Source organism: Harpegnathos saltator, unplaced genomic scaffold, assembly GCF_003227715.2.
Source record: "Harpegnathos saltator strain DR-91 unplaced genomic scaffold, Hsal_v8.6 scaffold224, whole genome shotgun sequence".
NCBI lineage: Eukaryota > Metazoa > Arthropoda > Insecta > Hymenoptera > Formicidae > Harpegnathos > Harpegnathos saltator.
Window position 1 is genome coordinate 1,133,119 of NW_020230011.1, and position 23,031 is coordinate 1,156,149.

Genomic DNA, 23,031 nt, shown 5'->3' on the forward strand with positions numbered 1-23,031 from the left:
GGTGGTCATGGTCGTCCGCTTTGTATCTGCGTCTTCTGTTGCGTGTCCTGTGTCTTGGTCGAGGGCTCTATTCATCACTGCCTGCCCAACGAGCATCCTCATGGAAAAAAAAAAAGAAAAAAAAAACTCGCCGCAGAGTCCTTTTATTATTTAATTTTCAACCCGTCGATCTCCCGTCATCTTCATTTTTCTCGCGTCACAAACTGCAACGTTAGGACCTTCCCGGTCGTGCACGAAAAATTCCGGTCTTACATTTTTACTGCACGCAGAAAACTACTCGCTTGATATAACTGAATTTTACTTGCGACGGCCGAAACTCTCCGTTCCTCAGGAATCAACTGAAAATTTGCTTGCAACGCAAGAGAAGTTAGGAGGAGTTTCTGTTGTCCCAGAAATCTACTCGGCCACCTGAATCGAACATTAATGTTCGACAAGGATACGAGATTTGTTCTTGCACACGGGATAAACAGAGAGAGGGTTCTTGGTGGACATAAGTGCAGGGAGAAAACCGCTTGCGCGGCCGTGTTCAAAGTCACATCATTGGCACCACGTCATTCAACTTGTTCGAACGTATCTTATCGGGCGCGTTAACTGAGATTTCGTTTCTCTCGACACGATACGACACAGTTCCCCACGTCTTGTGCGCGAGTAGCCGAATACCCCACTGCATTTCTGAGACGTTTTTGAAAGCTTCAGTTCCTTCAATCGTAAACAGTTGTCGCGATGCGGACGGTTCCTCGATTTGCGAAACAAAATTTTTCTGTCACCGCAACCGAAGCTCGTGTAACAGAAAATTTTCAAGTTGTCACTGCAGAATATTTTTCTGACTGTGATCTACCAGGCTAAAACATCTCGCGAAATATTTTAAACATTCTTTTTCCCATCGTCGTTTATAATTCAGAATTATCATAGAAAATGCAAGACCGTGGAATTTGTATCTCGTGCGAATATATACACGGATCATGTGTGAGAGAGAGAGAGAGAGAGAGAGAGAGAGAGAGAGAGAGAGAGAGAGAGAGAGAGATTTACTTACACATCTCTCGCGCGTAAGAATACGAGCAGTCGCGTTTATTTACCTGGCATTGTGTGTGTGTGTGTGTGTATGTGTGTGTTTTTTTTCTCGGTGGAAATGCGACACACGAGTGTACTCAGACGAATCGGCCGGAGTGGCCGGGTAATACCCTCGAAAGGTCTGCGTGACTAGCCCTCTATTGATCAGCACCGGCGAACGTACCGATGCGTCATCCGCTAGACGCGTTTCCATTTCGCCGGCTGTTCTCCCCGCTCTTCTCTGTCCGCTGCTTCTCTTCTTTTTCTTGTCCTTCTCTTGTCTTCTCTTACTTGCAGTTTATCCGTTCTATATCGTGTCTATAAGGTTAGTCGCGATGCTTTATTTGCAGCAGAGTTGCACAACTGAGAACCGAGTTATTATTGTTTACTCTCTCTCTCTCTCCCCCCCTCTCTCTCTCTCTCCCTCCCTCTCCCCCCTCTCCCTCTCGCGCGCGAGCACGCGCGTCTATGATATCCCGCGCTTTCCACTAGGTTGGAACGTTCGCTAGAACCGGGAAGAACGCTCTCGCGCGTAATGCGGCTTTATTGCATTCGCGGGAACAGCGAATAAGAATAATAAGCAGCGCAGGCTGCGCGCGTGCGGCGACCTTTATCGGTCTCATCGAACCTGAGTTGAAGCCGTTGCAATATGTATTGTTTGCAATTTTCAGAGGGACCCTTCCAGAGCGACGCGCTCCTCGTGCCAGAGGGCTGTCTCTTTGATCATCTACACAATCAAACAAAATGCTGGGAGTCTCACAGGTAACGAGCGTGCATACATACGGATCTGTCGACGGACGATATTAATTCCCAAGCGGGTCTAGATTTACGATACTACGTGCAAAGCGCATCGAATCGGTCGCGATCCGGCGCGGGAGTATTAGAGCATGCTTTTTGTGTTTACGGAGGGTACTAACGCGCGCGCGCGCGCGTGCGTACACACACACACACACACATACACATATACACATAATCTGACTAAATTATTATACAACAATCGCTGTCGGATTTATCGGGCCAATTATCACTTTGGCGCGATATCGTGCATTCATTTCTCGTCGCGTTATCATCCTTTCATGGATGCAGATCGCGACGACGACGACGATCGTGTTCGTTATCGCGATGTGCAGCGGGAAAATCAGAGGTGTGTACACCCGTACGTCGCTCACCGTCCTCGGGCGCAGATGCGATGATCGCGCGAATTTGCCTTTCAGATGGAACGCCACAGCCGCAGAGACCTGCAGGGAGCGAAATATGAACCTGCGTAGTTTCGCAATGCTGTTGCCTTGCGGTATATCCTTGTTCTCCGGTGTCGAGTTTGTATGCTGCCCGAAACACCTGAAAGGTACGTAACGTACGTACGCTCAGCTACATTCATTCATTCATTCATTCGTCTGTCCATCCGTCCGTTTGTTCGTTTGTTCGTTCGTTCGTGCAGTCAGCTGATTAAATGTTGCAACACACTCTCCTTTGATGAGTTTTGCGACGTACTCCATATCCAATAGAAAGAGAAAGATATATTCCGAAGATGACTAAAAAACAAATTCCGCTGAATCCCGTTGAATACAGAACGTGCTACGAAGCTCGTTGAGAAAACGAAATCTTCAATCAGTCGACTGTACGTTCGTTTCTACGTTCATTCATTCGTAACTTTATTCGCGCGAGATGCAGCGAGAAGCGGCCGCGATTCGTGAGATCGGCCGCGAACGGAAAAAATCGTAGAGTGCGATCATCGTTGCCAAACGATCGAACATGATCACCATGCTTCCTCTGCTCGCTTTATTACGTTTTCTGAAAAAAAGGAAAGAAAAAAAAAAGAAAATACAAAGACGCTCGCGGTCATTCATCTTCGCACGCATATTTCCATTGCACAGGACATCTCGCTGCATCCGTATGCTCATACTTGTCAAGAACGCGCGAACTCGCTTTTTTCGGAACGTTCGCGTCTTTCTCAGCATAGTCGATTAACCGTAAAAAGAAAAGTAGATTTCGCGGTTGTAACACTCGCAACGATCTCGCTTCAGGCGAAGCGAGACGCACGTTTGTGTACTTGGTCTTGACTTTGTACTTTTATTCTTTCAGGCAAGAGACCGTCTCATAACGCTGCACAATCTCCCCCTCCCCCCCCTCTCTCTCTCTCTCTCTCTCTCTCTGTCGACATTATAAAGAGAAACCACGGCGGAACGATGTTAAACACTGTCTTAAGCACGACGATGCTCGATGTTAAATTTATATCATGCGGAATCCACCGGAGCTTTCGCGCCTGTGTTTACTAAAGCTCTGTCATTTACTTTGATAAGTACCGCACAAGCCCTTGTATCTTCCATCCCCCGTCTTCCCCTCAAGCTTTGCTGCGTCCTGTGAATATTCGATTTTCGCTAGCGCGGTGCGGATATGTCGGCATGTCGTAAACCGGAGCCATTATTTCGCCTCTCCGTTTTTCCACTTCATTTCACTTTATATTGCATTTCATTTTTTTCCGTCTCTCTTTTTGATTTTACACAGCGAGGATTATTAATAGAAACGCATGTCTATCAAACAGAGCGGCATATCGGTGAGAAGAATGGCGCGTGCGCGCGCGCGAACGCGCGCAAAAGGCATGAATATTTGCGCGAATTCGCGACGAATTTATTGCGCGACAAGAAGAGAAGCTCCTATAGAGATAGTCGTCATTTACGCTACCCATTCTCAATCGACTGTCGCAAGGAACAAAGAGAGCGGACTATAGGAGGGTGCAAAGAGAGAGGGTGTATTAAGTGAGGGGTGCCACCTACTTCGCCTCGCCGCCTCCTTCGTCTCCTTCGCGGCACCCCGGACTCGTGCCACCCTTCGCAAGCTCTCTCTTTCTCGCTCTCGCTCTTTTCCTGTTTCCCCCTCTCATTCCTTCTCGCTCCCTTTCCCCCCCCTCTCTCTCTTTCTCTCTCTCATACACACACACACACACACACTCTTCTTCCTCTCGTCCCGTCGCTCTCTTGTTTTCTCTCTCCCTCGTGCAATCAATAATGTCCGCCGACGTTCCCGACGACTGCGCAACGTACCGCCGTAGCTTCCGGCGTCGCTGCGCAACTTTTCTTTCTCCTACACACGTACGACGGTTGCTCGATTAACACACGTTTCGCCCGTTATGCGCGTCGCCTCGAAACTTCTATGCCGCCCCATTATTTTTAGCACACGTTAAGATAACCGCACAGGGATGACGCGTCGTCCGGGGGATGAGAAACGGGTTGGGCGTTGAAACAGACTCTTTCAGAGATGCGCAATACTAAAACAACGGGAAGGGAGGGGGAGTGATTCTGCGGCCTTCGTTGTTGACATTGATGACACTGAATTTCCGTCAGCCTCGCGTCATTTCTGTGTGTCTCTCCCCTTCTCCTCCTTTCTCTCTCTCTCTCTCTCTCTCTCTCTCTCTCTCTCTCTCTCTCTCTCTCTCTCTCTCTCTCTCTCTCTCTCTCTCTCTCTCTCTCTCTCTGCCCCCCCCCCTCTCTCGTGTTTGACATCACCGATTGATTTCGGATAAACTGTCCTCTCGAGAAATCCGCATAACCCTGTATAACGAACAATCGTGACATAAGCCATTCCCGGTGAAACTGCCAACGTGTGCAGTTACCGCATATCTACCGTGTGACCCAGATAAAAGGACGACACAGAGGATACGGTCAGGAGAGGCTTTTGTGTCCGCCTTTGCAGAAGTCGAGAAGTCGTCTCATCAGAGCATCTATTCTCGGAGAATGAGGCATCTCGAGAACCTAGTTAGCCAAGTTCCGCCGCCGTGCTCCGGTCCTCGCTTCTCAGCGTGGTAACCTGGTGAAATTAGAATTTCTAAACTGCAGGTGAAGTAAGGATGAAAGGATAAAAGGAAGAAAGGAAGGAAGAGAAGGAAGAGAAAGAAGAAAAGAAGGAAGGAAGGAAGGAAGGGAGGAAAGAAGGAAGGAAAGAAGGAAGGAAGGAAGGAAAGAAGGAGAGAAGGAAGGAAGGGAAGAAGGAAGGAAGGAAGGAAGAAAGGAAGGAAGGAAGGAAGGAAGGAAGGAAGGAAAGAAGAAAGGAAGGAAGGAAGGAAGGAAGGAAGGAAGGAAGGAAGGAAGGAAGGAAGGAAGGAAGGAAGGAAGGAAGGAAGGAAGGAAGGAAAGAAGAAAGGAAGGAAGGAAGGAAGGAAGGAAGGAAGGAAGGAGGGAGGGAGGGAGGGAGGGAGGGAGGGAGGGAGGAAGGAAGGAAGGAAGGAAGGAAGGAAGGAAGGAAGGAAGGAAGGAAGGAAGGAAGGAAGGAAGGAAGGAAGGAAGGAAGTAAGGAAGTAAGGAAGGAAAAAAAAGCGCGTTGCTCTTGTGCACCGCGCGAGTTGCAAGCTGGCGGAAATGAGACGTCTTTTACGCAGTTAAAATATGTCTGAATTTTTCGGTTGTTTTCATCGCCGATAATCTCCTTTGATTGTCTTTGCGTTGGCCGATCAAACATACGGCCAGGCAAAATGTATCTTATGAACAGTGATCGAGAGAGAGAGAGAAAGAGAGAGAGAGAGGGGGGGGATAGAGAGGGGGGAGGGAAAGTGGGAGTAGAAGGGAAGGGGAATGAGGATAGGAGGAAGGATTCAATTTAAAAAAATTCAATTTCTCGGTTGCCTGTACGGCTGATGCTTCTTCACGCGGCGGCAAGAGGCGAGAATTCGCACATTGTGGATTATATAATTTGTAAAATTGTAAAATTACGATACGTTCGCGCTTGCGCGCGCCGTTCGGATCGCGGCGCATTCTTCCAAACTGTATCAATAAATAACCAAGCGTGTCCGGTGACACGGCAGTGTATCACTGGAGCGCATTGATATAGATTATGGGCCAGAATTCCGCAGAGCTATCTGCGGCCAGCCCAATCCCGTCCGTTTACTATTCAAACAATGGCAGTCGATATACCGGAATGTGCGCGCAGACAGGAATTCCAATTATTGTACATGTCGTGCTGTACGCGTATGCATGTGGCGTGGCACGCGCATGTGTACGTATATGTATATATATGTACTCTCTAAAAATGAATGAAAAATATTTCTGATTAAATCAGTGAGAGGGTTATCTCGTCGATGATTAGTGAGCATCCGTTGATTTGCGGTGGAAACACTGCTCCGTCTTACGTTCTTCACTGATTTCAACCGGTGGAAATGAGATTTCACTGTAAAATTTGACTGACAAAATTTCTTATTATACGGTGCACACAGTAAGATATAAAAAAAATATTAACTCGCAGAGTGGGTACTGATAACATATTTATTTAAATCTAAATTCTTTCGTTCAAATAAAACGAATAGTTGCTCTCATGAAAGAAAAAGACTATAGTTTTAAGAAAATGCATATTTTGTCATTTGAAAAGTGTTTTCGCAATGTAAAAAGATATATTACAACTCACTGAACGAATGTGTTTTATATCTTAGATATTTTTTCTCTCAATGTACCGATCTTCTCAGCGAGATTTCACTGATTACGGTGCTATACTTGTAACTGATCCACCAGTTATCAGCACAGCGTTTCAACGAGGAATGCACTGATTGCAGTTTAGAGAGTATATATCGAATCGTTATCGAGCGCGAAAAAAAAAGCGCGACAAAGAAAGAGTCGAGAGAGAGAGAGAGAGAGAGAGGGGGGGGGGAGAGAGAGAGATTATTCCACGTGATGATCGATGGCGTGACGTCACCTATATCACTGACACGACTTCCGCTCTTTCCTCATGCAGGTTTCATGCGTCGAACGCGAGCGCAGTCGACGAGAGTGTATCTTTCGGATCAAATCATCGCATATAGCACTTCGACACTGACCACTTTATATTCGCGTTATATCGATAGACTGTTGTATGAATACGCGAATATCCAGGAAGATAACGTGCCACACGTCTGTCTTTTGCAGAGAATGTGAAATCCAAGAAACCGATTGACTTACCTATCCCGAAGAATGTGGACGATGATCTTGATGAGGACGAGGATGATCTCGATGATGAAGATGACTTGGACGGCGACACCGAGGACGAGGACAATTCCGATGGTGATCTCGAGGACGTGCTTAGCGATCAGCCCGATGATGACGAGAGCGAAGAGGAATACGATGATCTCGACGATTATGACACGACTACCAGGTAATTGCGAGTGATATCGACAGCTTCGTTTCTGTATACAATATTCCTATACACAGAGTGCGGCATTTAAATTGATTTAAATTGCGGCGTCTAAGAAAGCAGAACCGTCGCTTCTGAATTTCTCGTGAAAATCTCTACGGATTCTTATTGAATGACCCAATAATTTTTAGCGGCCAATATTATAGAATAAGATTGAAATGATATCTGAACGAGAGTTCTAAAGTTACTTTGTACAATCCGAATCAGTCGACCATCGACGACAATTTCTCCGACGGAGAAAACCAAGCAGGAGGCAACGGCGATGCCGTTGCCGGCCAGTACGAGCACACAGCAGCCTTCTCAACCGCAGGGCACTCCCGATCCATATCTGACGCACTTCGATCCGCGATCCGAGCATCAAAGTTACAAGCAGGCTCAGATGCGGCTCGAGGAGGTACACAAGGAGAAAGTGACGAAGGTAAGTTCAATCAATCGCAGCGAGAGAAATGTGCACAGCTGCATCGCACGCGAGCGCCGTGTGTATCCTCGACTGCGCATATAGAAGCACGATGAGGAACGCGAGAGAACCTCGCAAGCGCGAGCTATCCGACCGAGTTAGATCGCGCCGAGATATTTTTCCGTTTGGGTACAAAAGAGTCACGAGGAAAAGGAGGTACTGTGCGTGTCTTTGAGAGCCGGATATCATGGCGCGGGATATTGGTGTCGAAATCTTTGTGCTACAACGCTTTCAGGTGATGAAGGACTGGAGTGATCTCGAGGAGAGATATCAGGATATCAGGGCCCACGATCCGGTCGCCGCGGATGCTTTCAAACGCTGGATGACTGCGCGATTCCAAGAGACCGTGGCTGCGCTCGAGGAAAGCGGCGCGGCGGAGAAGCATCAGCTGAGCGCGATGCATCAGCAGCGAGTGCAGGTACACTGCGGTGTGAATATGAGTCGCGAGTGTTTCGAGTTGGTCGCGTGCAATTATTGTGATCGTCTCTCTCCTCCCTCCCTCACCCCCTCTCCCACCTTACCCCCCCTCTCTCTCTCTCTCCCCTCTCTATTTCTCTCTTTCTCTGCGTAGGAGGCTGTCAAGCAGAGGAACGAGGAGGCTATGTCGTGCTACACCGCAGCCCTCAACGAGACGCCGCCGAATGTGAGTTTCTCGCAGTTTCGTACGTTTCGTAACTTCCGTACTTCCGCAATGCGCAACACTCATCTTGCCTGGTCTACCGACGATCGCGCTTTATGTGTGTGTGTATGTGTTTTGCAGATGCACCGCATCCAAAAGTGCTTGCAGAAGCTACTCAGAGCTCTCCACAAGGACAGGCACCATACGATCGCTCATTATAAACATCTGCTCGACAGCAGCCTGGAGCAGGCACAGCGAGAGAAGCCGGCGACTTTGGAGCACCTGGCGGAAATCGATAGGATTACCAATCAGAGCCTGCTGATGTTGGAACGGTAATGTATGCTTATTAAACGCGCGGTGCTTGTTTGCTACGAATATCTTGAACACGCGCGAAGACACGAGACATCGCGTACGCGAAACGAGCAAAAGAGAACGCTGACGCCGCGCGACTCGAGAGAGACAGATTCATTTTTTTTCTCCTGTGTTCAGATATCCAGATCTAAGCGCAAAGATTGGCCGTCTCATGGACGATTACGTTTTGGCCCTCAGGAGTAAGGATGAAACTCCGGGATTGCTGCTGGCGATGACGCGCGAAGCGGAGGCAGCTATTCTCGACAAGTATCAGGCCGACGTCGCCAGCAAGCAGCAAGGTATTTATTTATTTTTGTAATCCGATCAACCGGACAAATTCTCGGTCTATGAAGATGTCGAATCTCGTGCATCTCGTAAGGTCGGGAAACGCTATGGCGAGAAGCATCAAGGCGAATTACACTTTACAGAGAAGGAACATCAGAAGCAACTCGAACGAGCGCGCAAGGAGCAACGCAAGGCGGAACGTGGCGAGCTGCGCACGGAACAGGAGCAGCACGAGGAGAGCGATTCGGCCATTGACACCAAGGATATCCCTCAGCAATCGGAGCAGCCTGCCGCGGTCGCTGCCATGCACAATGAGGGAGTGGTCAGAGCAGCGCACAGCATGACACACGATGTCTCTCATTCCGAGCCTGTAATCATAACAATAATAATAATAATAATAACAATCACTATTATTAAATATATTGACATAATATGTATAATTTATGTAATATACCTAATATAATTTATAGTATACAATTTTACACACACACATACACACACACACACACACACACATCTATAATTTGTTGGACACGTAGATGCACAGTTGAAATATCGGGTATTGATATATCGTAGAGAGAAATATTTTGGATGGCGACATGATTGTCGACCATTTTCGCTTTCAGGGTTACTCCGTGAGGCGGGAGGTGTACCACAGAGAGAGCCGATCCGTCTACTTCACGCTCGCGTTCGGCGGAATAGTACTCATGGCAGCTGCAGTCGTGGGTGTCGCGGTATTCAAGAGACGTAGCGCGAGGAGCCCCCACAGTCAGGTACGTCAGATTATCATCGTTGAATGACACAATGTCGATTTGTATCTCCATCTGGTCGATGCGATATTAATAACGTTCTCGCAACGCGTAACGGCGTATACCTTCTGATGGATAGTGCGCGCGACATGAAGACTAATGGCGCATATTCCATTTCCGACACAGGGTTTCATCGAGGTCGATCAGGCGGCTACGCCCGAAGAGCGGCACGTTGCGAATATGCAGATCAACGGGTACGAGAATCCTACATACAAATACTTCGAGGTGAAGGAATAATTCGGCCGCCCGAGGCGTTCGCAGTTTTGATTTCAAGCTGATTGCAAAGCCATTCGTTCTCGCGTATTTTCTTCGAGAATCTCATAATATTTTGTTAGAGTAAGATATAAATAACGCGTGTGCGTGTACGTGTACACACACATACGCATGCATACACACACACACACACACACACGCATGCATACACACCAACACACACATACACACACACACACACACACATCTCTAACTCCCTCGAGATTCTTCCGAAGACAACCACAGACGTGGAATCTGCGCATCTCGAATGCGCCTCTCGCGAATCGCGCGGGAATACGCGTCCCTCAATCAGCAGATCGTGCTCGCGGCATTTATGTAACGTAATCGCCACACGTTCTCTCTCTCTCTCTTAAACCGCGACTGCGTCGCGGTGCAAGATCGGTTTCCGAGAGAGCTTGACAATATACACGTGTAAAATAAAGCTTGTAGGCGAGGACACACGCGCGCACAGACGGGGAAGCAGTCGTTGAAAATTTCGCATATGTCTTACGTGATGTGCCATACGAACATGCCAGATATGTATGATAGAAGCTATCTTCGGAAGTATCTCACGCAACACACGCATCATTTTACAATTGCGTTATCGTCCATATGTACTACATGTCCGGTAAAAACGCAGGAAGGAGCGCGTCTCGTTGTAAAAGTAGAGAGAAACACATCGTCCTTTAGACTTGACCTCGATGTTCCTTCGCCTCTAACGTTGTGTGCTCGAGCCGCTCTTCGCTCTCCTCCTGGACGAGAGAACCTCCTTGTCGCTCAAACGACGAATGGAAGGAACGCGGCGCACGGCGCGTAAACACGGCGTCCTTTTGCGCTCTTTGCTGTATTTTTAGGTTCTGATATTTTCGGAGATAATCAATGGCAATAAGAGAAATGTTGTAACGCAGCTTAATTAAGTATTTCGCGAAGAGAGAGAGAGAGAGAGAGAGAGAGAGAGAGAGAGAGGAAAGAAGAAAAAAGAGAAAAAGCACGAAGAACACGATAGCGATTATAGTAACTTGTCACTGAGACAGCGTAGAAGTATAAAATATTTCGATTGTAATCGCGCGCACATAATCGTTGTAACGTTGTGCTAATTAATCGAGACGGCAGAGTAAAAGCGAGCTGTATGCGGGGCACTCTTAAAATATCAGAACACATACTGTCACAAGCGTGTCATCGTTGCACGTTTCACCTTTGTAATGCAGCTGTATTTTTTCCGCCCCTTCACCTATCCCTTCCTATTTTCCCCCCTCGTCCTTCCGTTCGATATTCCCACTGCCTGGTTTACTCTCGGTGACCTTCTTCAGTACTTAAAAAACACGTCTACTGCTAGATGATAAAAAAAAAAAGAGAACTTAAGATATAAGGGAATTATAAGAATCATTGACGTATCTGTCGAAGTTAACGACGACAATGATGACGACGACACCGACGACGACGATAATAACGATTATAATGATGATGAAGATGATAACGACGAACGAAGCAAGATGGTAAATATTCTGTATCATTCCACGCGAAAGTCTACCGTTTTTGTCGAGGTGCTGACAGAACGCTAGCACGGAGAATGTTCGGCAGTCTCGTTCGACCTAGTCGAGGAGGCGACGCTCGTCGTACGTCGCATACCGTGAACGCGAACGCGACGCGACCCGACGCGCATCGGAGAGGTCACGCCGATACTGTCGAGCAAGAGGAACAGTTCACTGGAGCACATACTTGAGTGGCATTAGTACCTCCGACTCTTAGGTCGTTAAAAAAAGAAGAAAAACAAAACGAAAGGAAAAGAAACGAGAAAAGAAGCGGCGGCGGGTTTGGAGCAAGCGTTTCTCTTTTGCGTTCCCATTTTGCGTTCGCGGAAGATAAAGGTAAAATGAAAAAGAAAAAAAATATACAAGAAAAGGATTGGATCGTTTATACAATAATTATCTTAGGGTATTATTAATTATATACGATGACGAAAACGACGAGGACGATGATATATAATATATTACACGTTTAATGCTTATATATATTTGTATATGGTCAAGAAAAAAAAAAAAGTAGTAGCCCGCACTTTAGCGCCTGGGTCGCGTGGGGAAGCACAGTTTTCTCTTTACGTTCACCTCGAAACACGCGGTATACGCTTTCATCGAACTCATTTGCGACGAGTGCGTGTGACGTCCGCGCAATGCGGTGCGTCAATTAGTGCCGCCGGGTGAGATGTATCATTCGGCTCGCAGTATCGCAGAGATGAAAGATCGGTGTGATCTTCAGCGGAGAAGATCAACACGCTGTCTGGACGTCCGTGAGATTAGGATGTCTGTTTGTCGAGTCGTCGCTATTCTTCACAGCGACGTCTTTCCGGACTTTCGATTGTCCGTCGCGTGACGGACACACAAGAGACACAGAGATGAGACGATATTTCTCGAGTATCTGCCATAATTTTTGCACCGTATGCGCGCACCTTCACGTGCTCGGTCGACCGACCGTTCACTGGTATATTCAATATTACACATATATAGCGAGTAATACGTGTGAAAAGGAGAGACGGATTCGGCTCGACGCGCGACGATTATCACACCGTGTAGGTAGCGATTACAAAAAGAGAGAGGAAAGAAAGAGCGAAACGCACGCAGTCGCTGTTTTGTCTCGTGTATGTGTACAGTGTTCCACATGCAATGGTCCGTGCATGAATACATTCCCAGTTAACATTCTAAGGTCTCCCCTTCTTCTATTGAACTCACTTTACCACGCGAAATACTCGCTACTTTATTATTACTACAACTACTACCACCACCACCACCACCACCACCACCACCACCACCACCACCACCACCGTCACCACTACCACTACCACCACCATCACCACCATTACTACTATTACTACTACTACTACTACTACTACCACTACTACCACTACTACTACTACTACCACTACCACTACCACTACCACTACTACTACTACTACTACTACTACTACTATTACTACTACTACTACTACTACTACTACTACTACTACTACTACTACTACTACTACTACTACTACTACTATTACTACTACTACTACTACTATTTACTACTGCATTCGCGTGACACAATCGCCCGTAAAGTAGGGCGGTTAAGAAGAGAATGGTAAAGGAGGGAAGAAAAGAGAGAGATCTTTAGATATTATTCCTAAGCGCACGTGGAGCAGCTGCCTTTCTATCTAGCGAATCACACAACGCGAATCATTTGTCTCACGCAACTCCGGTGAAAAGGGTGTGTAGCCTGCAACAAAAATGCAACCACAGACACACACATAAACAACACACACATCGCTAAATGTTAAAAATATTATTTTAGATATATTAAGACGCGATAGCAATTATATACCATTGAATGTACTATGACTATGAATACAACAAATAGCATCAATGCGTTAACAATAATGATATAAATATCTGTTATATATGTATATGTGTGTGTGTGTGTGTGTGTCGTATGGATAATATATAGATTATATATATATATATATATATATACACAAATATATATATATATACACATGCATATATACATGTATACATATTAAATTAACTAAATATTATGTACCTATAGCGCATAGTCGTTAAAAAAGCAACATTGACAACATCGCATATGAACCTTGACCTTGATACGGATTCACAGATGCTGAAGATCTTGCGGTTACAGCAAAAGGGGCTTATTATTTTTCTAAGCGATCGCGCCTTGGCTGCCGTGGCTGGGAGCGGCTCTTCTAGTCTAAGAAACGTAGTACTGCCGATTCAATTAACCTGCGTTAACGACAACGGATGTTCGATCAAGATATTCCGTCTGCTAAATTTCACGGGATTAAATTCGCCGAATCTTTCGCGATTAAATGCAGAGCAAATTATTTGAGAGAAAGAGAGAAAGAGATATATTTCTCGAGTACCACATATACGCGCGCACACGCACGCACGCACACACACATGTGTGTGTGTGTGTGTGTGCGTGCGTGCGTGCGTATGATAATATACACGTAAATGAATAAAATCGGCTTATCATAGACCAAGAGACAAAAACGCGCGACTGTGCTCCCGCGCGCAGACAACAATGATCTAATGCTTTCGCGATGATTTTCATGTCGGACATTGAGATGATGTATCAGTATTAGCCAGTCGGAGCATATCATGTTTCGGTGATTACATGGCGGTGGGAAAGAGAGCGGAAAAAGAGAGAAAAAAGAGAGAGAGAGAGAGAGAGAGAGAGAGAGAGAGAGAAAGTCGTGCTAGCGTGTGTACTTCAAAATACTGTGAATTTGCATCGGGCCATCTCCGTATATAAGTTTAAGAATTGATTTTTGTAAAAAAGTATAATGGTATGTGTGTGTGCGTGTGTTTGTGTATACATGTATATATGTATACACACACATATATATACACACATACAAACACATATAAATATTATATCGAGGTAACTGACTTAGCTTAAAAGCCATGTGAGACGTGAGGAAAAGAAGGAGATGAAGAAGATGAAGAGAGAAGAAAAAATATACGTCCTTGAAGTCACAGTCCAGATTAGCAAGTCCAAGAGACGGAGAAAAAGAGTATAATAACGACTAAAAGCTAGACTTTATTTTTACAGTTCTTTCGGTGTCTCCTCCTCTCGTGTGTATCATCCTCTCGTCTTGCGACGACCGTCGCGGTTCTCGCGCGATTACGTTGCCCCCGCTCAGCGCTGTTTTCGACCTTGTCTCGCGGAAAAATGTCTTTGTCGAGCCGACGACGACGACGTTAATTAAACTCTACGCCGCATAGCAGCACAGCAATCGCGATTCACCCGACTCTGCGTCCCGTCGACTGCGCGCAATGTGTCTTTCCCGTGTGTACCCAACTACAAATTAACTCTCGGCTATGCCGTTCGTTCAACTATATATTAATTTGGTACAATTAACTGCGAACTGCGTTAAACGCTCGGTAAAATAACTGCGATATTTTCATATATGATTATATATTTATCTTGCACATGTAAAACTTTTCTCCGTGGTCATCACGCACGATTATTATTCATTCGTGCATAAAACAAACGGGGATAAAATTATACGTGTTGACGCGCGAGGGCAACTAATTGCCGCGACTCCCGATAATATTTTTATCATATAGGGTCGAGAAATTCAACTTTCCGAACTTTCGGAAGTTTTATCATACTAATGCGCACGAAAGATTTTTGTTTTTCCTCACCGCGAACAACGGCGATTCGTGGCGGAGCGATACGAGAGAAATAATTAATTACGTAGCAATTAATCGTGACAGCTGGGAAAAAGACGTTATCCTCGCACAGAAGCAGTTACAAAAATTTGTTGTTAAATTGAACTGCTGGCATAAATTAATGCCAAAGAGAAATTTACGTAAGGACTGACCCCACGTTTCTTTCCGATGTATGGGATATACATTAACATACATATATGTAATAAATATTTATATACACTCAGATGTGTGTGTGTGTGTGTGTGTGTGTGTGTGCGCGCGCGTATGGGCGAATGTGGGTGTATATGTGTGTGTATGTGTGTGCGAATATGCACGCGTGCGTGCATGTGTGTATCGTGTATTTTGTACGTGAGTTGACACGCGCATGTTTCGCACGTGTCAAGTTTTTTTCTTTCTCAAGACGCTCTTTAGAAATTGAAGAAGAAGCGCTCGCGAACGATAGCGACGAGACTAATTGATAAGATTGAATTGAATTAAACTGAATTGTGAATTGAATGAATTGATGTGGTGTACCTCTGCTTTGAGCGAATATTATCTTGAATATCTCTTTTTTTTCTTCACGATCGATAATCGTAATCGCGAAAGGAAACGCCGAGGGTCGCCGTTGTTCACGTGAAAAAGCAAGGGACAGTGTCGAAAGACCAAAACCAAATTTGTCCCCTCGTCCCTCTTTCTCCTTCACAGAGTCTCTCCTCGCCGCTCACAAGTTTTAACGCATTATTACACCCCGTGAAAGAACGTATTGTGTTTGTGGATATATGTAATTTTACTTATCAATAAATAAATTATAAAAGAAACCCGCTACTTGTTTCATTACGAATGTTTTATTATAATCCTATTAAGAATTTTCAACTTTACAGATTTAAAGATTTGAAATTCCAAATTCGGCATTTGAAGTCTTCGATCCTGTAAACTTGTAATTTAAAATTTAAATTTGAATTTAAATAGTACGCACGCATTTTTTGTAATTTAAAATTTAAATTTAAATATTACGCAAATTTTGGCTAAACGCAATCGAATATAGCATCTCTCACTGAATAGTTTTTAAATAATTATTGTTACTTTGAATATAAATTTATGTCTTATAAAAATATTTCTACGTAAAAGAACAGAAGAAAACTAATTTAAGTAATCAGTGTATGTTTATGTACATCTATATATATATATGTTACATATATATATATATATATATATATATATTGGCTAAACGTAATCACATTTCGCTACTTATATGTCATGTTAATATATTGTATTATCGCATTGAACGATTCTCTTTTTGTCATAGCGGTTGTAATACGTTACTTTCATCGGAATCAATGTCATAATTCATAGACATTTTTATAGTAAAAGTAAAAAAGTTTTATTGTAGACGTTAGCGTATATTTGCGTAAATCTAATTGACATGTACTTTGTTAGATCTTGATTGAGTAATAATATTCGCTATATTTATATTGTGTTGATATCTCGTCGTATATTTTTATTCATGATGTAAAACTGATGATCTCGCATATGGATAATTATCGCCTATTAGCTGGAATCATTTTGATATTTTGCGAAAGATGTTTTTACATGCTAGTAAAAATATACGTACGTCATTGAATGAATCATCGATATATTAATCTCTTTCTCTCTCTCTCTCTCTCTCTCTCTCTCTGTCGTGCACGTGCATGTTTTGTCACTCGATAATGACTGATTCAGCGAATAAAGTTATTATTCGTTCGAATTTCCTCAATAGACGAACAAGCTAGTGAGTGAGAGAATAACGGCGATCGACTTGAATTGGAGCGCGTTCTCGTTCTGCTTCGCGAACTGTTGAATCAAGAGCGGTATCGAATTGCGCGCGACTGCGTCGCGAACAGACGCGCTCTGTCTTCCAACATTGACAGTCGACCGAGTGGCTAATAATGTGAAATCCCAAGCGAAGCGGTTTTCTGTGTTTACGCTGTGGACAAAACAGTAAACGGTCGTTCGTGTGGCAGCTGTACATATGTATGTACGTATGAACTTCATATATTGCGTCACTTTGTGCTATCTCAAAGTCCAGTTAGGACGTTGGTCGCGACTTCTCTCACACAGCTCACAGCGCGCGGCCGGTGATATTCTCAGTCAGCAGCACCTACCTAGCCGTCCACCTCCCGGTTGTTGAGAGCTGCATTGAATCGCACCGATGAATGGTTCCTGTCAGCCGTTTCTCGCTGTCCGTGGTCTCGTCGGCGATAGCATTGTATCGCAGTAGCGCGATAATGTGTTGACATATACAAATACACTTGATATATTTAACGAGACTGAACTGTTGGTTGTGTCTCCACATCGGTAAGGAGTATTTTTTGGACTTTAACCTATACCCGTGGGACATGCACACGAATACGCTTCGTTAGACAGGCGAGACAAGTGGTTATAAATTGAGGACATGCGATACCTGTGTGCGAAACCTTGTTTATTCGATCGATTAAACGTATGAATTAGTGCGGAGCACAAGGGAGCCACAAGTAAGCCAAGCGGATTCGTAGTATCGCTCAGATGTCGTTGAACGATGACTTCGACAGACCGTTCGAGGACTTCGAGCCGCTGCAATGGGGCGCGTTGCGGGAGATATGCTGTGCCAATGTGGAGTATTTCACGTCCCATCAGGACGCGAACGGTGTCAGGATCAAGGCCGCACTTCTAGCGATCCTAGATCACTTGGATCAACTGCGGCCCTTGTATCGAGAGGTAGCCAAAATCGCGGTGCACTTTGACTATGACGAAGAGGTCCCTGGCAACGGGTACAGGAGTTTCCTTTCATTGGTTGACAAGGGTATCTTGCACTGCAACATGGTATGTCAGGAGATGTATCGTCAGAAGAATTCCATACTGTCTCGAAAGAGTTATCACATGAGGTGAACAATGCAATGTGCTACTAATCATTGCTATTATATTGCTATTATATTATTGCTATAATATTTATTCGACCAACGACACTGAATTTGCCTTCTTCATTTTCAGGGAGGTAGAAGCATGCTCCCAGCTATTAGCCTCATTGTACACATGTTTACAGCATTTAAAAACACTTTATACATGGAGTACAGAGGTGATAAGTGATGGCAAGTTGTCTCTGTTCCCAACTGAAAACCACACTATTCAAGAACTTCTCAGTAAAACGGGGGACGTTAATCAGTACTGCTTCTACGGCAGATGTTTAGGGTTCCAGGTATTTCGGTTGACGTTATGTGACATACTTGTATTTGGATTCAATCTTTCTTACTCTTATTCATGCTTTCAGTTTTGCGATAGCTTGAGACATGTACTGAAAACAATAACATTTGGTATGGCATCTTATAGTGAAGTTTTTTATAACAATGGTACATTATTAGGGCGATGGTCTAATTTTGTTAAGTATTTATTGGATCCTGAAGCAAGGGCGCGTCGTATCGTTAGTATATCTCAGCATGCTGATATCTCTTTCTGTCAAGCATTTTGGTTTCTCAATGAATCTGGTAAGAGAAAAAATATTTAATAAATAAATATATATGCGTATACATATATATATATATGTGTGTGTGTGTGTTTGTGTGTGTGTGTGTATATGTATCAAAGAGCTGTTTTACACTTAAAACGTTTATATTCACATTGTTGGAGCACAAAGATATTTAATTAATATACTTTTATCTATAAGTGACAAAGTCTCTGTTATATCTATTTTAGAGTTATTACCCAGATTACCATCCATAAAGAGGCATTTAGCTATCAATCAAGTGATATCTATTCCACCCGAGGAATTGATCTTGCCTACTCTTGATGGCGGGACTGTTTCAATTCCGATACCAAATAGTCATATAGGAAAGAAGCCAATTCATGTTAGATTACTCAGCTCCAAACGGCGTTTAGGAATGGTAAATATTTTTAATGTTTACACGATTGACTTGGTATTTGGTTGAAAGAGACGGACAGAGAGAGAGAGAGAGAGAGAGAGAGAGAGAGAGAGAGAGAGAAAGGGGGGCAGGTACACATATGGGTGCGTATGTATGTGTATGTGTGAATGAGAGAGAAAGAGAATGTGAATGGGAGAGAACAAGAATCCTCTTGAAATAATCGATAATATTTTATCAAGGTTGGATCTGGGGGTATAGGGGGAGAATTACTAAGCCTAAGTGATGGATTGATCATTCACAGTCACGGGGGCGGATTCGTGGCCCAAACGTCACGATCGCACGAGGTGTATTTACGAAGCTGGGCGGTGAAGCTCGGTGTACCAATTTTAAGTATAGATTATAGTTTAGCTCCGGAAGCCCCCTATCCTCGTGCACTTGAGGAAGTGTTGTACACATACGCCTGGGCGTTGAAGCATGCGAGCACGTTACTTGGAAGCACAGTGAAAAAAGTTATATTCGTCGGTAAATAAATATCTGTTCGAGTTGTGTGTGTGTGTGTGTGTGTATGTATGTGTCGATTTGATGATCAATTGCACAGCGAACCAATTGATTTTCGACAATTCAATATTTCGACAGGTGACTCCGCGGGTGGTAATTTAAATCTCGGGGCCATTATGAGATGCTTACAATTAAACATAAGGAAACCGGACGGTATTTTTATGGCATACGTACCGATACTCGTCGATTTCATCCCATCGCCCTCCCGTATGCTTTGTCTCACTGACCCGTTATTGCCGTTCGGATTTATGATGCGATGCTTGAAAGCTTATGTTGCAACTGACAAAAAACTCATCAAGTAAGACTTCGAGAGACTAAGAGAATTTGTAAAATTCACTTATCGAATTGTCACTAGAGAGCAATAATCTATTCTTATACGAAAGTAACAGAAGAAGTACGTAATCGATAAAAGAAGTACAATTTTTTTTTTTTACATACGCTTTCTTCGTTGTCGATTAAGCTATTGCTACATTTGATTTCAATTGCTGATGACACGATTGACAATTGGATGGATGTGTACGTGACGCGATGAGTTACCGATTTGTAATCGATTTTTCTTGTGATTGACAGGGAACACGAGATTGAAGAGTGCGTCAAATCGGACACAGAGTCCTTTGCGGAAGTGAGCGAAAGTGACCTTATAGCGCTCGCTCTGAGTCCGAACGGCGACGGCGCAAATGGCGCGCAGAAATTAGTATCTTTAGCGTCCGATTCTACATTAAATTCCGTCAGCCTGACAGAAGTCGATGGTACATACAAACCACACAGCCAAGTACATGCTGTGTTATATTATTACGCGATTATGTTACTTATATCTGTACCTTGGAAAATGTTGGTCTACGGTATGTTAATTAATTAGGCTAATTGGTTGACTGCTATCCCAGTGATTAACCACCACAAAATCCACGGTGTTTGAACCGAGAGAATTTTTTTTCTTTCTTTTTTCTTCTCTTAGGAATCCGAAGACTTTCTCCGATAGAAGCTCGAAAAAGATATATGTATAAATCTGGTCCTTCTTCCTTCGAAGTACAGATATATGTACAATTGTTCTCTCCTCCTAGTATATATTTTGAGAAACTTTTTAATGCGATAGGTACTGAATGTCCGAAAGTACAGGCAAAGTCGCGGGAATATATCAGCCGATTTGTAGATATGTACAGAAACTCGGGCCTCGCTTCGTCATCGTTCGTTGCGAATGGCAGTGACAGCAGAGATGGTAATATTTCAGGAAGCGACAAATCGTGGTCTCTATTCGGATGGTCCTTCGGCGGAAAGAACAACAAGGAGACCAAGGAACTCGATGTGGAGAGTAGCAAAAGTCCTTTGGAAGAACTCACCTTTACGATACCGAGGGATCCATTCTTGAGTCCTTATCTCGCATCAGACGATACATTAGTCCATCTGCCGCCCATAAAGTTACTGGTATCTGTTCGAGACTTTTGTTGCAACTCATTTATATTGAAAATAAGTGGATGGTTTTCTATCAGGTTCTATCAGGAAAAAATCAAAAGTTCAAGGATATTTTTGATATACGTGTATATATATATATATGTATATATATATATACACACACACACACACGTATGTATAGCATATTTTTACATAATAATTCGCTTGCAGTCGTTACAGCTTGACCCTTGCCTCGATGATAGCGTCATGTTCGCGAGGAAACTTCGTTCGCTTGGTAATAAAGTTACGTTGGATATATTGCCGGGATTGCCGCACGGATTTCTCAATCTGCTATTGGTAAACATTGTCTTTCTTTATTATCTATTGCTTGACTTCCGGATGCGCAGTATATGCGTATCATCATATTGTAATTCGTAGGTTTCAAAAGAAGCTGCGGAGGCCACTGATCTCTGTGCTACGAGAATCAAGGAGTTGCTGGAGTTGTAATTATATACAACGCGGAGTAGTTATATCATTGTTAACATATAAATGCTGATTTAGATAGGATTATAAACGGGAGAGGTACTTTAGTGTCGCGATAACTATTTATCCGTCACGACCAGCACTGTTATTATTTTCAACGGCTTTCATCAACGATTTATAACGATGTTCCACGAAGAATAGACAAATAATGGATAGTAATATCGGAGCTTTCAGTCAGCATTCGGCCATTCGCATTGCTGTTTTTTTACTCTAGCTAAAGTCCACTTTGGACGATCTATAATTCGCGAGTTCTCGCTACACGAGATTTAATTAATTGGTAATTTAAATTAATTTATATAATATCGGGAGGATTCCTGCTAACAGATCTCGTTTTTGATCGTGTTCGGAGTTTCCGTGACGAAAATTTGAAAGCTGCGTATTTATTTTATTTCATTGTCGTTTCAAAAGATATCCTTTAAAGACCTCGTTAAGTGTTTTAGTAAAACGATTGATGTATATAGTATTTATTTTTCTGCCGAAAGAAAATAGATCCGCATTGGCGTGTTTTGCATTGTTTTAGTGTCATGTCGGAAAATTTGGATATATTATTTTCTCGATCGATTTAGAACGGATTAAACGTCCCGTTAGATCTAGTAGACAAAAAAGGAACTAGTCATTGTTTAAATTTCGTCTAGTTAAAATATCCTCAAGAATGTATGAAATCTACGTAGCGAACGATGAGCAATGAAGTGTAAATTTTATTTGTCAAATTATTTTTTCTCTGTAGAATCCGCTTCATCGCGAATCATGTGTCATCAACAAAATGGGCTTTAACAATTACTATTGATATTATTACATGTACATTGATGTGTTGCATTAAAACGCAGCATTGTCTAAAGCCACTTAGAATGCTTATAGCCCTCAAATATTCTTGAAACCGCGAGTATTAGCGGTAATGATATAAACATCTTGTACATGTAAAAAAAAAAAGTTCGACGTGTACTTAGTATCATATGCTGATTTCTTATGTGCGTCGTAGAGGAGAGAGAGAGAGAGGGGTATAAGTTATCGTTGTAAACATATTTACAAGGCACTATTATACAATATGTGAGCTTCTTCGCACGGTTTTTCGTGCAATCTTATACACTTCATTGTAATATATACGTACATTATTTCATATTAAGGAAATTTAATATACGTCGCGCGCAGATCCAGAATGATATAATCAGTATTCCTTATTTCATTTATATTTTCAATACATATGTAACTGTTTTAATATCACCATTTTATGAGGAGCATGGCTTAAATACACTGTGTACAAATTTTTCAGTATGTATAAATAGAAAAGATCGATGGACAATAAAAATAAATAAAAATATGTAAAAATTTAAGTCGATATAATATCTTTCACCTCAGAATACGACGTACGAATAAAATAGTAATCTCTTATGTTACGTGTAATACTTATTTCTCTTTTATTTCTCGGTTATTGCGACTCCAATTTGATTCAGTTGAATGTTCGCTTATGTCTTACATATGATATAGATGA

At 43.4% G+C, this 23,031-nt stretch overlaps 2 protein-coding genes across 7 annotated transcripts in view; both read left to right on the forward strand.

Moving 5' to 3' along the window:
* The window catches only part of Appl (amyloid-beta-like protein), a 35,910-nt gene extending 24,557 nt beyond the window's left edge, over positions 1–11,353 (forward strand). The window contains exons 5-15 of one of the 3 annotated variants that reach the window (XM_011150630.2): positions 1,722–1,812; positions 2,265–2,395; positions 6,936–7,161; positions 7,408–7,618; positions 7,893–8,075; positions 8,229–8,300; positions 8,418–8,608; positions 8,826–8,926; positions 9,056–9,282; positions 9,539–9,685; positions 9,848–11,353. In XM_011150630.2, the coding sequence (XP_011148932.1) occupies positions 1,722–1,812; positions 2,265–2,395; positions 6,936–7,161; positions 7,408–7,618; positions 7,893–8,075; positions 8,229–8,300; positions 8,418–8,608; positions 8,826–8,926; positions 9,056–9,282; positions 9,539–9,685; positions 9,848–9,958 (1,691 nt within the window). In that variant the 3' untranslated portion in view covers positions 9,959–11,353. Of the gene's footprint in view, positions 1–1,721; positions 1,813–2,264; positions 2,396–6,935; positions 7,162–7,407; positions 7,619–7,892; positions 8,076–8,228; positions 8,301–8,417; positions 8,609–8,765; positions 8,927–9,055; positions 9,283–9,538; positions 9,686–9,847 lie in introns of all 3 variants that reach the window. The other 2 variants (XM_011150628.2, XM_011150629.2) reach the window with 2 other exon arrangements.
* A 5,630-nt stretch (positions 11,354–16,983) lies between these two features.
* Positions 16,984–22,868, forward strand: Hsl (hormone-sensitive lipase). 4 transcript variants are annotated; one of them, XM_025298565.1, is made up of 11 exons: positions 16,984–17,514; positions 17,668–18,080; positions 18,187–18,391; positions 18,464–18,677; positions 18,886–19,073; positions 19,292–19,574; positions 19,689–19,908; positions 20,181–20,359; positions 20,704–21,032; positions 21,231–21,356; positions 21,438–22,868. In XM_025298565.1, the coding sequence occupies exons 2-11, from the start codon at positions 17,722–17,724 to the stop codon at positions 21,504–21,506; spliced, it is 2,172 nt and encodes a 723-aa protein (XP_025154350.1). In that variant the 5' UTR covers positions 16,984–17,514; positions 17,668–17,721; the 3' UTR covers positions 21,507–22,868. The 4 variants fall into 4 exon arrangements, with proteins under 4 accessions (XP_025154350.1, XP_011148927.1, XP_011148928.1 ...); XM_011150625.3 differs by having other exon boundaries at positions 16,984–17,194; positions 17,278–18,080; XM_011150626.3 differs by having other exon boundaries at positions 16,984–17,190; positions 17,278–18,080.
* The last annotated feature ends 163 nt before the right edge of the window (positions 22,869–23,031 follow it).